Consider the following 12,407-nt stretch of genomic DNA (forward strand, 5'->3'; position numbering starts at 1 on the left):
GCTAGTGTACGTTATTATGAAAGAGGCTGCACATGGACATTCTCGTCCTAGATAGACGAAGGATCGCAAATGGGAACGAGTTATTCTAACATTCTCAGAGCCTTACTGGCTTGCTCAGCATGGCTTCTTCGGAGGAGATCTCATGGTAATCGATCTCTTAAGCCAAGTCAGCCCCCGACCGTGGTCGCTTCGAAACATTGGGCCGTTGCCCCTTGACCATTCCAACACTTGCCTCCAGTACGAATCTGATCTGATATGCCAAGATGAGTTGGGGAGCATATACTCGTAAACTGTCAAAAATCTCCAGGCATGAGTCCACATCTCCACGCCCAGGCGTTGCAGTCGCCCTGATTGGCACAGCCTCTACGACCGGGTGTTCGTATATTCGTAGGAGTTATACTAGCGGGCCAGATCCGATAGACGGACGCTCCAATAAGGCGGACTTGATTTCAGCCGCGGTGGGGGCCTGATCCTGCTGCCAGCCAGACGATATAAAGTACCCCGTCGGCCACCTCAGGCTCTGTTTACCTGACATCTCACCCCGCCACCATGATCCCCGTCATCAGTCTCCTCGGAGTGATCCTCTACATCCTCTTCCCCGCGACAATCCTCTACTTCATCAACAGCCTCTTCCTCAGCGCGCCCCTTCCCCAAGGCGTCCCCTTCATCCGCGAAGCACCCGGAAAGAGGAGCTTCAGCCTCAAAACACGGCTTGCCTACCTTACCGACTGCGAGTCGCTCTTCAAGGAGGCATACCACAAATACCTCAAGCACGGCAACCCCGTCATCCTCCCAGGCTTCGGCGTGCGCAATGAAGTCCTCCTCCCGCCGTCTTCCCTGCGCTGGGCCTCGACGCAGCCAGACAAGGTCCTCAGTCCGGGCGAGGCATTTGTGGAGATCGACCAGGCGGATTACAGTATCGGAAATTCGCGGTATATAAGCGATGCGTGGCACGGTCTGCTCGTGAAGACCGAGATGAACGCCATGCTGGAGAATATCGTTGCCAGCCTGAACGATGAGCTTGGAGTGGCATTCGACAAGTATTTTGGGACGGACACGGAGCAGTGGCAGAGCATTGATCTGTTTGAGGCCGTGCGGATGATTGTTGCGCAGGGTGCCAGTCGGTTTACAGTGGGCTTGCCTTTATGTATGTCCCATCCCTTCCAGCCCTCTCATAGGTGTATGCTAACAACCTTGGAATGCAGGCCGCAACGAGCAATACCTCAAAGACAGCCTCGACGCCATCGACGGGTGCGTCATCAATGCCGGAGTCACAGGCGGATGTCCCCCCATTCTCCGCCCCCTGGTCGGTCCCCTCGTCGGATTGAAACCACGACTCGCCAACAGACGAGTCCGCAAACACGTCGAGCCGCTGTACCACGCACGCATGAAGTCCCTTTCCAAACCTATCGAAGAGCAACCAACAGACCACTTCCAAATGATGCTGCGGTTCGCCGCGCGCGAGCGACAGTTCGAACTGCACGATCTCAACACCATGGCCACCCGCGTCACAGCCGCAAACTTCGGCTCAATGCACCAGACCAGCATCGCAGTAACCAACATGCTGCTGAACATCCTGGCCTCAGACAGCGAGTACAACACAATCGCCGTGCTCCGCGACGAGATCGAGCAGACACTCGGCTCCGATCCGGCCTGGACAAAGTCCAGTATCTCGAAAATGCTCAAAGCCGACAGCGTCGCGCGCGAGACCCTCCGCTGCCACTCGTTCGGCGGGCGCTCCTTCTTCCGCAAGGTCCTGGTCGTTGGGGTCGTCACCGACACCGGCCTTTCCCTGCCAAAGGGGACGCTCTTCTGCTTCCTGAGCCAGCAGCCGCACATGGACGAGCAGGTCTACCCCGATGCAAGGAAATACGATCCCTTCCGCTTCTCGAGGGCTCGCGAGGCAGCATCCGATCCCAACTCTAGCAAGACCAGCTCACCGAGCCTGAGCTTTGTCTCGACGGGGCCGAACTACCTCGGCTTCGGCCATGGGAAGCATGCGTGCCCGGGCCGGTTCCTGGTTGACTTTGAGCTGAAGATGGTTATGGCGTATGTGCTGACGCACTATGAGATAAGGTTTCCGGAGGAGTATAAAGGGGAAAGACCGAGGAATCGCTGGATGGCGGAGGCTGTTGTGCCGCCGGAGGGGGTGAGGGTTTTGGTGAAGAGGAGGAAGCTCTAGGTATCTGGATTTGAATCAAACTTGTATATACCATGCCGAGGAACTATGAAGGGACTTCCAACGGCTACGATGCCACGGCTTGTCCTCCACACAAAAATCAATACCACAACAATATGCTAGGAGAGCACTATATACATCTAATTACACGCGCCTTGAGATCCTGCCCCTCCTCATTCTCCCAACCAGAGCATCATGCGGGCTGGGCTTTGTATCATGTATTCAAGATCTCGGCGTCAGTGTCTTCGAATAATATAATTATTCGTAAGGCTGGTGTTTTAAATCAACAGGGCAGGCGTGGTTGTGCGTGCATAAAGTTATGCCGCCGAGCTCTTTTTGTTTGCCAGCCCTAAGTTCGTGATACACTGCATGCGCCGAGACTTAAGTTAAATCCAACCTGGAGACATCAAATTCCACCTCTCAGCTGTTCCAGATGCTCTAGACGCTATCCTGATATGACGTCGACCGGACTCGACCCACGTATCCCAGACGGACCGAGGAGGAGCAGCGGAGACAGCGGGGCGCACTTAGATAACAAGGCCAGCGCCCTCACTTTCAACGCAGCAACCACCACCATGACTGACATTATCCTCTTCCACTACCCTCGCCCGCCCTTCTCCGCGCGAGTCCTCTACTACCTGGCCTTCCGGGGGATCCCCTACGACCAATGTGTATGTACCGACTACAGACTCACGCCGCGACTAACACCAGCAGATCCAACCCCAGATCCTCCCCCGCCCTGACCTCGCTCGCCTCGGAATCCGCTACCGTCGCATCCCGCTGCTCTCCATCAGTCGCGATGTCTACCTCGATTCTCCCCTGATCCTGCGTACCCTCGAGCGCATCGAGGGCGCTAAGCCCCCGTTCGCCGCGACCTCCACCCCCGAGCAACGCGCCCTCGAACAGCTCCTCGCCAAGTTGACTCTCGAGACCGGCCTCTTCCGAAACATCGTCCAGATCCTCCTCCCTAATACCCCGTTGATGCACAATGAAGCCTTCATGAAAGACCGCCTGGATATGATCGGTGGCGGGCCGGGCATGGATTTTGCGGACTTTGTCCTCGCCGGGCGACCGGGTGCTATTCTCGAGGTGAAGAATACGTTCGAGTTCCTGGAAACGACCTTGCTGGCAGACGGAAGGCAGTGGCTCGCAAAGACAGAGGCTCCGGGCCTTGCGGACATCGAGATGGTGTGGCCTCTACACTGGCTGATTTCGGTCCCGGGCGCACTGCCTGAAGAACACATTTCGTCGCACTTGTTTCCCAAGGTCTTTGCCTGGATTGATAGATTCCAGAAGGCCTTTGGAGAGGCACAGAAAGCGCTCCGTGCCCCCGAGACGCTATCTGGCGAGCGAGTAGCAGAACTGCTCGAAGGAGCTGCAGCGGAGGAGTCAAAGGACGTAGTTGATGCGAGCGATCCTCTTGTTCAAGCCAGCGGACTTCTGAAGGGACAAGTCGTTCAACTGTGGCCTACTGACAGCGGCGCCAGACACAAAACGGTCGGGAGACTGCTCGGGCTGACGGACAAGGAGATCACCATTGAGACCTTCGAAGGCGATGTCTCGGTTCGAGTCCATGCCCCAAGACGCGCTTTCCAGGTTGCTGCACTCCCGTCGGAGAAAGCACATCTCAGTTGATCGTTAGATGGTGGTTTGATATTCGTGATGATGTAGCATTCCTGTTTGGGCAACGAAGTCTTCTGCCCGTTTTCATGCCCATGACGATTCAATTCAATTCAATTCAATTCAAGTTCTTTGACCTCATGGAGACGAGATTCCTTCTTCTAGATAAGCTATAGAATGCGAACTCTTCATCGCCTGGTAGGTAGTCAAATCCCAAACAGTAACACGCCTCGTCTCTCCCATCCCAACCACGCGCCACCTCATCGCATGAAGCTTTCACGTCAAGAAACGAAGAGAACTGTCTTGATAGCTAGGCTCATCGACTGAAGGCAGAGAAATTATGGCTATGGGATATGAGCTGCCTGTGCGAGATCGAATCTCAACCGCCGTATCCTGGAGATACAACACACCGACCCCGGTGGTAGTCTGTCTAGCGACGTAGTCAAGCGCTATTCTACAACTCAAGCTGCTCTACGTTCCTGTCCTCTTCCGTGGGCCTTGTATATTGCATAGAGCTGCGTTTCCTGGCGAGCAGAGCTGCGCTTTCCCGACGAGCAGAGCTGCGCAGCTTCTACCCCGATGAAACTGCTCGCAGACTCCAAGCAGCAGAGACCTGGCCACCGTTCGATTGGCTCCAGGTACAGATCAGCTGCGATGTGTTCTGAACGTGAATGCAGCGGCGGGGGCAACTCCCAGACTCGTCGAGGGTGGAGTCCTGCAGCCCGTGACTTTGCATCGGAGGTGAATAACACGCGCCTGCCCAAAACAGAACCCAAGAGAAGCCAACCGACCGGGCTTCGCTCGCCGGTGAAGGGAATGCGTGAATGTCTGCTGCCAGTCCCGCTCCAGGTCTGCTCAATTTCGACCATATCATCCTGCTCCTCGCCCGCCCTGTCTCGACACTCTCATCCCACAGATTTCCTGTTCTACCTTTCTTCGCCCTCGTTCTTTCCCTGTTCCTTTGCTTGTCAGTGATGGGATTGTGTTAATGCCTGCTGGGGATCTTGTTCCAGGTCTTTTTGATCTCGACTTTTAACCCTGCTCATCTCCGTCCTCCCTCAACACATTCCACCCCACAGACTTTCTCCTCTGTCGTCCCTCTCTCTGTTTCGCCTCTTTTTACCTCCTTTGCCTCTCTTCTCCATCCTTCCTTTCCATCCTCTCGTCATATATTCCTTCTTTCTCCTTCTCCTTGAACCCTCACACGCTCTACTTTGCTTGCTATCTCGCCCTGAGGCTGGCAATCATGACGCCTAACAAGCGGGCTGCCGAACCTGAAGACTTGCGTCGATCCACCAGGATCAAAACCAACGCTCAAGGTAAGAATTCCAGATCCTGCCTATGTCAGACAGGTCGTCACCTAACACCTCGCGCTGCAGTTTCGGCCCAATCCTCCCCCGATGTCAACGAGCCTTCTCTTCCAGCTGATGCTGGCCTGGCCAACGATCGACACTTTGAAGAGCAATATGCCATGTTGGCTGACGACGAAAGCGACGAAGACGTCCAGCCAACGCGTACAGGAATTGGACTAGGTCCTGATAAGGATCTGTCCGCTCAGTTCTTCGCTGAAGACCGTAACCCTTTTGCTAATGCTAGCTTCCCCAACACCACTGGACAGTTGAGCCATGAGGAAATGATGATTGCGATGTTGCTTCAGGACGATGACGATGCGGCGTTGGTCCAAGGCGATGAGAATGCGCTGTTCGTTCAAGACGATGACGATGCGTCGGTTATTCAAGACGATGGCGACGGAGACATTCAACCGCTCCTGAGCGGTATCGAATTCGGTTCTGATATGAATCTGTCCGGACAGGCCATTCCACCCGCAAAGCCTGCGGCGGCGTCCGAGCTCGTTGGAGAAGCACCCGGATGGGGAGAAGTTTGTACCCCCTTCGTGCTGAAGGTGCTTTGCTAATGCGTATCAGGACCGTACGGGAATCGCAGACACTTATGCATGGTTCAAGATCCCCCAAGGAGGCACCTACACCTCCAAAGGATTCTTCTTCGGTCTCCTGCTCGGCAAAAATGGCGGGCCTCGGTGCTACGTCGACAATGACACCATCATTACTCGAGTGTTTGTGTCCCCGTCCTTAGCTACTGTAGTTCAATTGACTGATATTCCCAGTGGAGGCGGCAAAAACGAATATGACAAAGGAGTTTCGAGACAGACCAAAGACCAGACACTGGAGGACTCTGAAGTCTACTCGCTGTTCAACAGCAAGGCTAACAAGGTCGCTATTGGTGTTATCATTGGTAAGACAGCCATTGTTCTGTTCAGGCCAATCGACGCTGACTTGCTCCAGATCGCGATAATCAAAACCTCACGCCCCCGCGAACCTTCCTCCACAAGTTCAGTATCATGGCCGAGTACCGCATTGTCGAGGCCTGGAGGGAGAAGCTCAACGGTTGTAAATCGTTCCGAATGCGACTGGAGAGAGTCGACCTGACTGTGAAGCCTTGGTTTGCGCTGAAGAGTTCGCCTGATCCCAAGCTTCTCGCTCAACGCAACATTCAGCCCAATTACCAGAGATGCGGTGCCTGTGGTGTGGAGAGCTTCCAAGTTTACGCGCTGGCATGGATCTGTCTGCAGCACGACTGCGACAAGTTCTGGACGCTCCCGGATGGATCGGAACCCCCGGTTAACATGGAGTTTTGCAAATACTTCCTCTCCTGGCGTCAGCCGTTTGACCCGGAGATCCAGATGAAGTATAGCCTGATCCCGTCCTGGCCCTATAACCTGACCATCAGCGATCACCCCCTAGCGCAGCATGTCAAAGCTAACTGGAAGCCGGGCATTGTGTGCAAGGTGTGCAAGCGTGCCGTATCCCGCTGCTACTGGGACGGCTGGAGGTGCAAGAGCACCAAGACAGGCGAGGATTACGAAGGGGACTGCCCCGGCAACTTCCAGTTCCTGGTGAAAATGTCCGAGCTGCCACTTCGCGCGGCCATCACTGAGCAGGAGCTGGCCCCTGTCCGACGTCCTGTGCTCTTTCAGGATTACACCCCGCTGCGCAAGATTAGCATCTACGATAGACATCTGCGTCGCCCTACGTGGATTAATGATCAGGCATGCTCCCCCTATCGCATGGTTGTCTACAATCTCCCAGGCGCCGGAGTTGTTATTCGGTTTGTCTCCAACAGCGAGATCAACGGACAGCCCAATGGGCCCGGTGAGCTGTACAAGCAGCTGCAGCGAGATTCAGACAGGCTCAACCTTCAGCGCTATCCTTTGGACAAGGCTATTGGTAAGGCTATTTCCCCCACGATTGTGATGTAAGACTAACATGTTGTTTCTGCCTAGCCAAAGGAACGTTGACCTCGGAATTTGCTGCCAATTTCGTGCGTCCCCAATTGCTCCCGTATACATCACACCATAACTGACCATCGCCAGGGAATGCCATATGACTTCAGCGTAAAAGTCCCATCGACCCCATTCAGAGATGCCCCCGAGCCGCTCCGATTCATACTAGGGCGCCTGAAGTGGGCGACCGAGCAAGTTTACGCCACGTACCCCAATGTAGGCGAGCTCGCATATCTCCCAAACGAAGTCCTTCTCCTAGCCTACATTGAGGGCATGGCCATCAATGTAAGCCATCATAACCCGGAGAGTACAACATGAAGATGCTGACATGTTTGTACAATAGTACCATGACGACGGTGAAGAGACTTTGGGTTCGAACATTACATCCCTCTCGCTTGGATCAAAGGGCGACTTCTCTCTGCGCATCAAAGACAAATACTTCCGCGGGTTCACCGAGGGTAAGGGGGGTAAGAAATTGGTGCTCCATCCTGATGACGATCCAGTTCTGGAGGGATGCGCGAACTACGAGTGGCGCAAGGAGTTGAGGGACCGCTACGTCAATGGAGAGATGGGCTTGGACCACTATTACGAGACGTGGCTGACCAAGTATCAGCAAAGTCCCATAGTGGCAACGCACAAGCAAGTGATCATCAAATTCGAGTTGCACCACGGGGACATGATGTCAATGCAGGGCGCCGGAATTCAAAAGTATTATGATGTATGTTGAATCCAACTATCAGGACAAGGGTATGATACTAATAGACTACTCATAGCATGGGGCTACATTGGACACAAAGGAACATGGCCCAAAGCTCCGCTTTGCCATTACGGCGCGCCATGTTCTTTTGACAGACGAGAATAAAGATGACTGGCACATGGGGTTGTACGACTCTACGCTTGTTCCAGAGTATGACGGGAAATAGCCTGCAAGCACCTGGTTATGGTACTGTTGATGTTCCACTTCTTTTATTTCCTTTGGCTGTTGCACTTTCTATTTCTCATCAAGGCCATTGGCTTTTGCTGATGTCTCGTCGTCATTTTCCTTTGTCTAGTTCTCCAAGTACAGCTGTAAGCGCTGTTTCTGGAGATGTTTCCTTTGTTCAAGACAGCAGAGACAAGCAGTTGACATGTGAACAAATGTTAATAGCAATACAATGGTCTACAATTAACACCAAAATGCTCACTCTTTTAGATAGACTGCAGGGCTGCACCAATTAGTATCACGTCCAAAATGCCAATGGACAAGGTCTGGTAGAGCAATTGTATACCCCGTCAAGTAGCAAAGCGGAAATCAAGCCTGCATCTGAGTTAGCCGATCTCACCAAAGCCCGCAGTCTACCATTACGTACCGCTTGTTCCCCTTGTCTGTGGTGGTCTGCCTGTAGCGGTGCTGCTCTTCGGGAGTCATAGCATCCCACTTGCTCGCCTTGGAGTTGTTGCGCCATTTGTAGTAGAAGTAGGTTCCGGGGTATTGGACTACACACATCCATACGCAGATCACGAGCAAACCCTTGTTTGCTTTGAAGTAGCGAGGCGAGTCGCTCGATTGGTACACTGTCTGATTAGTTGTTAACCTTTAAGAGACGATGTATAGGAACTCACAGTTCGCTCCGATCATGCCACTGATCTGAACCCACATGTTGTAGAGCCTGCACATGGTCAGCCTCATACCAAGTTCTTTATTCTGGGACAACGCACGCAGCAGAAACAGTCCTGTTCTGCACCGACCCGGCATTCCTACTCGTCCACGCAACTTGAATAGGGTGCGTATAAGGAAACGAGAGCAGAACCGTCGCGATGGCAAAGTACACCCAGGGGCTGATCGGATCTGGCAACGCGATCAAAGCCACGAAGCACGGCAGCAGCCATGCATCTTCGGCCATGGACACGAAGCTCCGGTTGTTGATTAGCTCGCTGAAGGCCGTGATGAGCAGCATGGTGATGCAGGAGCCGACGATCCATGGAATGCTAAGCAGGTTGGTCTGGATGACGTTGAAGCCGAGCTCGCGGAGTGATAGACTTAGGTATTGGTCGACTGGGTACTTTGGGATACCGAAGAGCAGGCCTAGGATGTAGAGCGGCCACATGTCGTAGTCTTTCGTGCCCTCCCAGATCTGCTTGAGCGAGAGACCTTGTCGGTTGAACATGCCTCCTTTCTGGGGGTCGTCGCGGATTACTGCGATGCGTTAGCTTCCTGAGGTGTCTTTTGGAGCTTGGAGGAGCTGACCTGAGTTCACGATGATCTTCTGCTCCTTCTCCGTGAAATAGCCTTTTGGACTCCACCAGCTCTTCGTTTTGGTCGGGCACTGCGGCATGAGGAAGAACGAGGCAACGCCGACCAGGACTTCGCTCAGTTAGTACGGGCATCATCAAAAGCGGATACCACGCTTACAGGTGAAGCAGCCCCTATGAAGTTTGTTAGCCTCTTTTGACTGTGTCCAGAGCAGCACTTACTCAATGAGGAACAACCAACGCCAGCCCGCGTAGCCCAAGATACCGCGCATGGACAACAGACCGACCGCGGCAAATCCAACGCCAATATCAACTGCGATGGTCAGAAAGGACTGCCCGGACGTGAAGATGAGAAGGCGTACCCAGTTGCGAAGACATCCAGTACCAGGCCAATCGCACAGGAAGCTATCAGAGTGAGCAACGAAAAGTCGGCGTAGGCGGAGAAGGCAACTCACTGCTGGGCCGGTATAAAAGTAGCTGAGATAGAGGATTGTATCGCTATTCTCGATTAAATTCCGCTAAGCCTGGATGAGGGATGGATGCTTACGGAATGAAGCCACCCTGGAAGGTCGCACTGATCGGTCAGCAGGGGACGTCTTAACCTGGACCAGCAGCTTACATCAGGTAGCGAGTTGCAAGAAACGAGGCGCGTCCGCTAAGGAAGAACTGCATGGCGGAAACGACGCTGAAGATGCAGATCTGGATGGGAATCCACATGTCGGGGCCAACGCTGCGAAGGTCAGCCATATCGACTGAGTTTGAATACAAGCAACTGACCGTTTGGAGATAATCTGCGAAGGGAGCTCCGCAACAAGGAAACCAACTCGGGAGATGGTTTGGCCCGTGTTCTATGGCTGTTAGTAAACTCAGAGATGGATTGTCGGTAACGCACATAGTCCGCCTGGGTGAGGCCAATATCGTCCAGCATATTGTCCGAGACCGCGTTCTTGAGGTTGTTTCGGTCGATGTTGAGGGCTGCGAACATGATACAGACCCAGACCTGCCTGGTTAGCCCAGTTGTATTATCGTTCTGTCACGACGCCTACCATGATCTTCCAGTCGACCTTGCGGCGGACTGCTCTCTCCTCTCGCCATGTCCATCGAAAGTTCGGATCGAAGGCGCTCCAATTCTCCCACTTGGGGTGGATATACAGGTTCTTGTATTCCTCGAGGTTTTCCGAGTCCCAGATACTCGGTTGGGTCGCTACCTTGGGGGAGTTAGCGACCGTCGAGCTGATACAAGACGAGGCGATGTTGGTACGTACTCCATCCAGATCGTACGGCACCTTCCGGGGTCCCTTGCGAATGCGCAGGAACCGCAGGACTGCATCGCCAATGACGCCTTCTGTGCGCTGTGTTTGATCGCTGGCTAAGGCTGAGCCCAGGGGTGCGACGTTGCTGGGAGTGACGCCTTCGGAGGCGGCCTTGGACCTCAGACTGTCGTTGTCGGATGGCGTCGAGGATGAGACGGTCGGTTGCTTGCCTGACATGGTAGATAGGCCGATGAAGGTTCAAAGCAGCTCGAGACACTCGCACTACGCTAAATGGGCGAGGTAGCTGCTACTTATAAGGTACTTGACTCGCTCCATCACTCCAACCTGCCCACCTTTCTCTCCCCCAGCCCATGCCACTAGCTGCCAAGTTGTTTTAGGCTTGTGGCGACAGGCTTGCCGTGGAGAATCAAGCCGAAGCCAGCCTGGCATAGCAAAATGCCGTCTCAAAGCTTCATCTGCCCCTTGAAGATTGGAATGATGTTCGGTCGGCCGTGGCGGAAGGAAGCATTTGCCGAGTCTTGGATTCAATCCTGGAATTTCTGCTCAAGGATCACTGACGACTGTTTGTGACATTCTGCATACTATAGAGGGGAATTACTGCCCAGGGCGAAGTCCCTTGGAGCGTTGCGTCAATCGGCAAGTTGCTCGCGTCTTGATTCACAATTGTGGGGGTCGATGTCGTGCTTGCTATCCAGCGCTGGAGGGGTTCTGCTGTAAGGTAGTTAAGACTACAGGGGCGCGGTACGTACAACCCCACACACATCTCGATTATCCCCATCTAAGACAAATCACAATCATGACCGGGTTGTAAATCTCCAGAACTGAGTGTTCCTCATCGGATTCGACATGGGCAGCCGCCATCACGCCTTTCTTAGCGCGGACCCTTCGATCTCACTTGGTGCGGCCGTTGACAGAAGAACCGGCCATTTCCGAGGTTGAATCGGACTGCGAATTCTTCATAACACGCATACTTCCAATGCTGGGGGCTTTGGGAGGCTTTAGGGTTTTGACGGGATTCCCAGCGTTCCAAGCGGATCGAGCCGTGTCCCTCCCGCTCCAAGAAAGGGCACCGCAGAGATATATTTACTCGTACCTAAGTAAATGAACATCAAAACAATGCAGAATCTTCTTTTCCAGCGTTCAGATCCTTATCGCATAATAGACTCCCTCACAGGACAGAGCCCAGTGCCATGATCATACTCCCCAAGCGCCGCACAACCATCCACGCTGCGACCTCACTGAGAATGCCGCTTGATTTGCAGTACTTTAGGACTGCAATTTAAAAGTTAGTTCCGGGACCGACTGGGTTAGCAAATTTTAACTAAGTAAATTTTACTATTTTAATTAGCCACCCCTTTAATTAATCCCGTTAATAGCTACTTAAAGCTAAAGTAATATTATATAAATTATATATTTTTACTTTAAATTAGCTTGCTTTTTTACACGTGACCCGCGACCCTTTTAGCACTAGTTTACTTTTAAATAATTTAAAGCTTATTATTATAACCCTGCTATTTGCACCTTTGTTATTTATATTTTTTTTTATAAAATTATTTTTATTAATAAACCTTTTTTATATTTATATTTACTTAATATACGTATTTTTTTACGCGCCTGTGGCTAGGTATTTTTTATTATAAATTTTTTTATTATTTTAGTTAGTAAAACCTGCATGTAATATAGTAAGCTTAAGCCTATATTAAAGTTTATTTTAGCTAGGTATTTATTAAAGCTAATTATATAATACTAAAAATATTAAAATATAATAAAATAAATTATATATATATTTATTATTTAATAA

At 52.4% G+C, this 12,407-nt stretch overlaps 4 protein-coding genes across 4 annotated transcripts; 3 read left to right on the forward strand and 1 right to left on the reverse strand.

The window, feature by feature from the left end:
• Window positions 1-549: 549 nt before the first annotated feature.
• On the forward strand, window positions 550-2,182 carry DSM5745_11405 (cytochrome P450; the record flags this gene model as incomplete). Its single annotated transcript, XM_026753421.1, has 2 exons — window positions 550-1,147; window positions 1,206-2,182. 2 exons carry the CDS (start codon window positions 550-552, stop codon window positions 2,180-2,182), a joined length of 1,575 nt encoding a protein of 524 aa, XP_026598056.1.
• A 572-nt stretch (window positions 2,183-2,754) lies between these two features.
• On the forward strand, window positions 2,755-3,814 carry DSM5745_11406 (glutathione S-transferase family protein; the record flags this gene model as incomplete). The annotated part of the gene is made up of 2 exons (XM_026753422.1): window positions 2,755-2,850; window positions 2,894-3,814. The coding sequence occupies 2 exons, from the start codon at window positions 2,755-2,757 to the stop codon at window positions 3,812-3,814; spliced, it is 1,017 nt and encodes a 338-aa protein (XP_026598057.1).
• Window positions 3,815-5,045: 1,231 nt separating this feature from the next.
• DSM5745_11407 (uncharacterized protein) lies at window positions 5,046-8,023 on the forward strand (the record flags this gene model as incomplete). The annotated part of the gene is made up of 9 exons (XM_026753423.1): window positions 5,046-5,118; window positions 5,179-5,678; window positions 5,725-5,873; window positions 5,925-6,052; window positions 6,103-7,044; window positions 7,101-7,138; window positions 7,191-7,385; window positions 7,444-7,818; window positions 7,874-8,023. 9 exons carry the CDS (start codon window positions 5,046-5,048, stop codon window positions 8,021-8,023), a joined length of 2,550 nt encoding a protein of 849 aa, XP_026598058.1.
• A 349-nt stretch (window positions 8,024-8,372) lies between these two features.
• On the reverse strand, window positions 8,373-10,822 carry DSM5745_11408 (putative Allantoate permease; the record flags this gene model as incomplete). The annotated part of the gene is made up of 15 exons (XM_026753424.1): window positions 8,373-8,397; window positions 8,450-8,654; window positions 8,703-8,749; window positions 8,799-9,276; window positions 9,328-9,444; window positions 9,493-9,506; window positions 9,555-9,645; window positions 9,695-9,737; window positions 9,788-9,830; window positions 9,880-9,906; window positions 9,952-10,062; window positions 10,110-10,180; window positions 10,225-10,332; window positions 10,379-10,540; window positions 10,598-10,822. The coding sequence occupies 15 exons, from the start codon at window positions 10,820-10,822 to the stop codon at window positions 8,373-8,375; spliced, it is 1,767 nt and encodes a 588-aa protein (XP_026598059.1).
• Window positions 10,823-12,407: the final 1,585 nt, after the last annotated feature.

This window comes from Aspergillus mulundensis (assembly GCF_003369625.1).
Source record: "Aspergillus mulundensis strain DSM 5745 chromosome Unknown scaffold_25, whole genome shotgun sequence".
NCBI classification, from domain to species: Eukaryota; Fungi; Ascomycota; class Eurotiomycetes; order Eurotiales; family Aspergillaceae; genus Aspergillus; species Aspergillus mulundensis.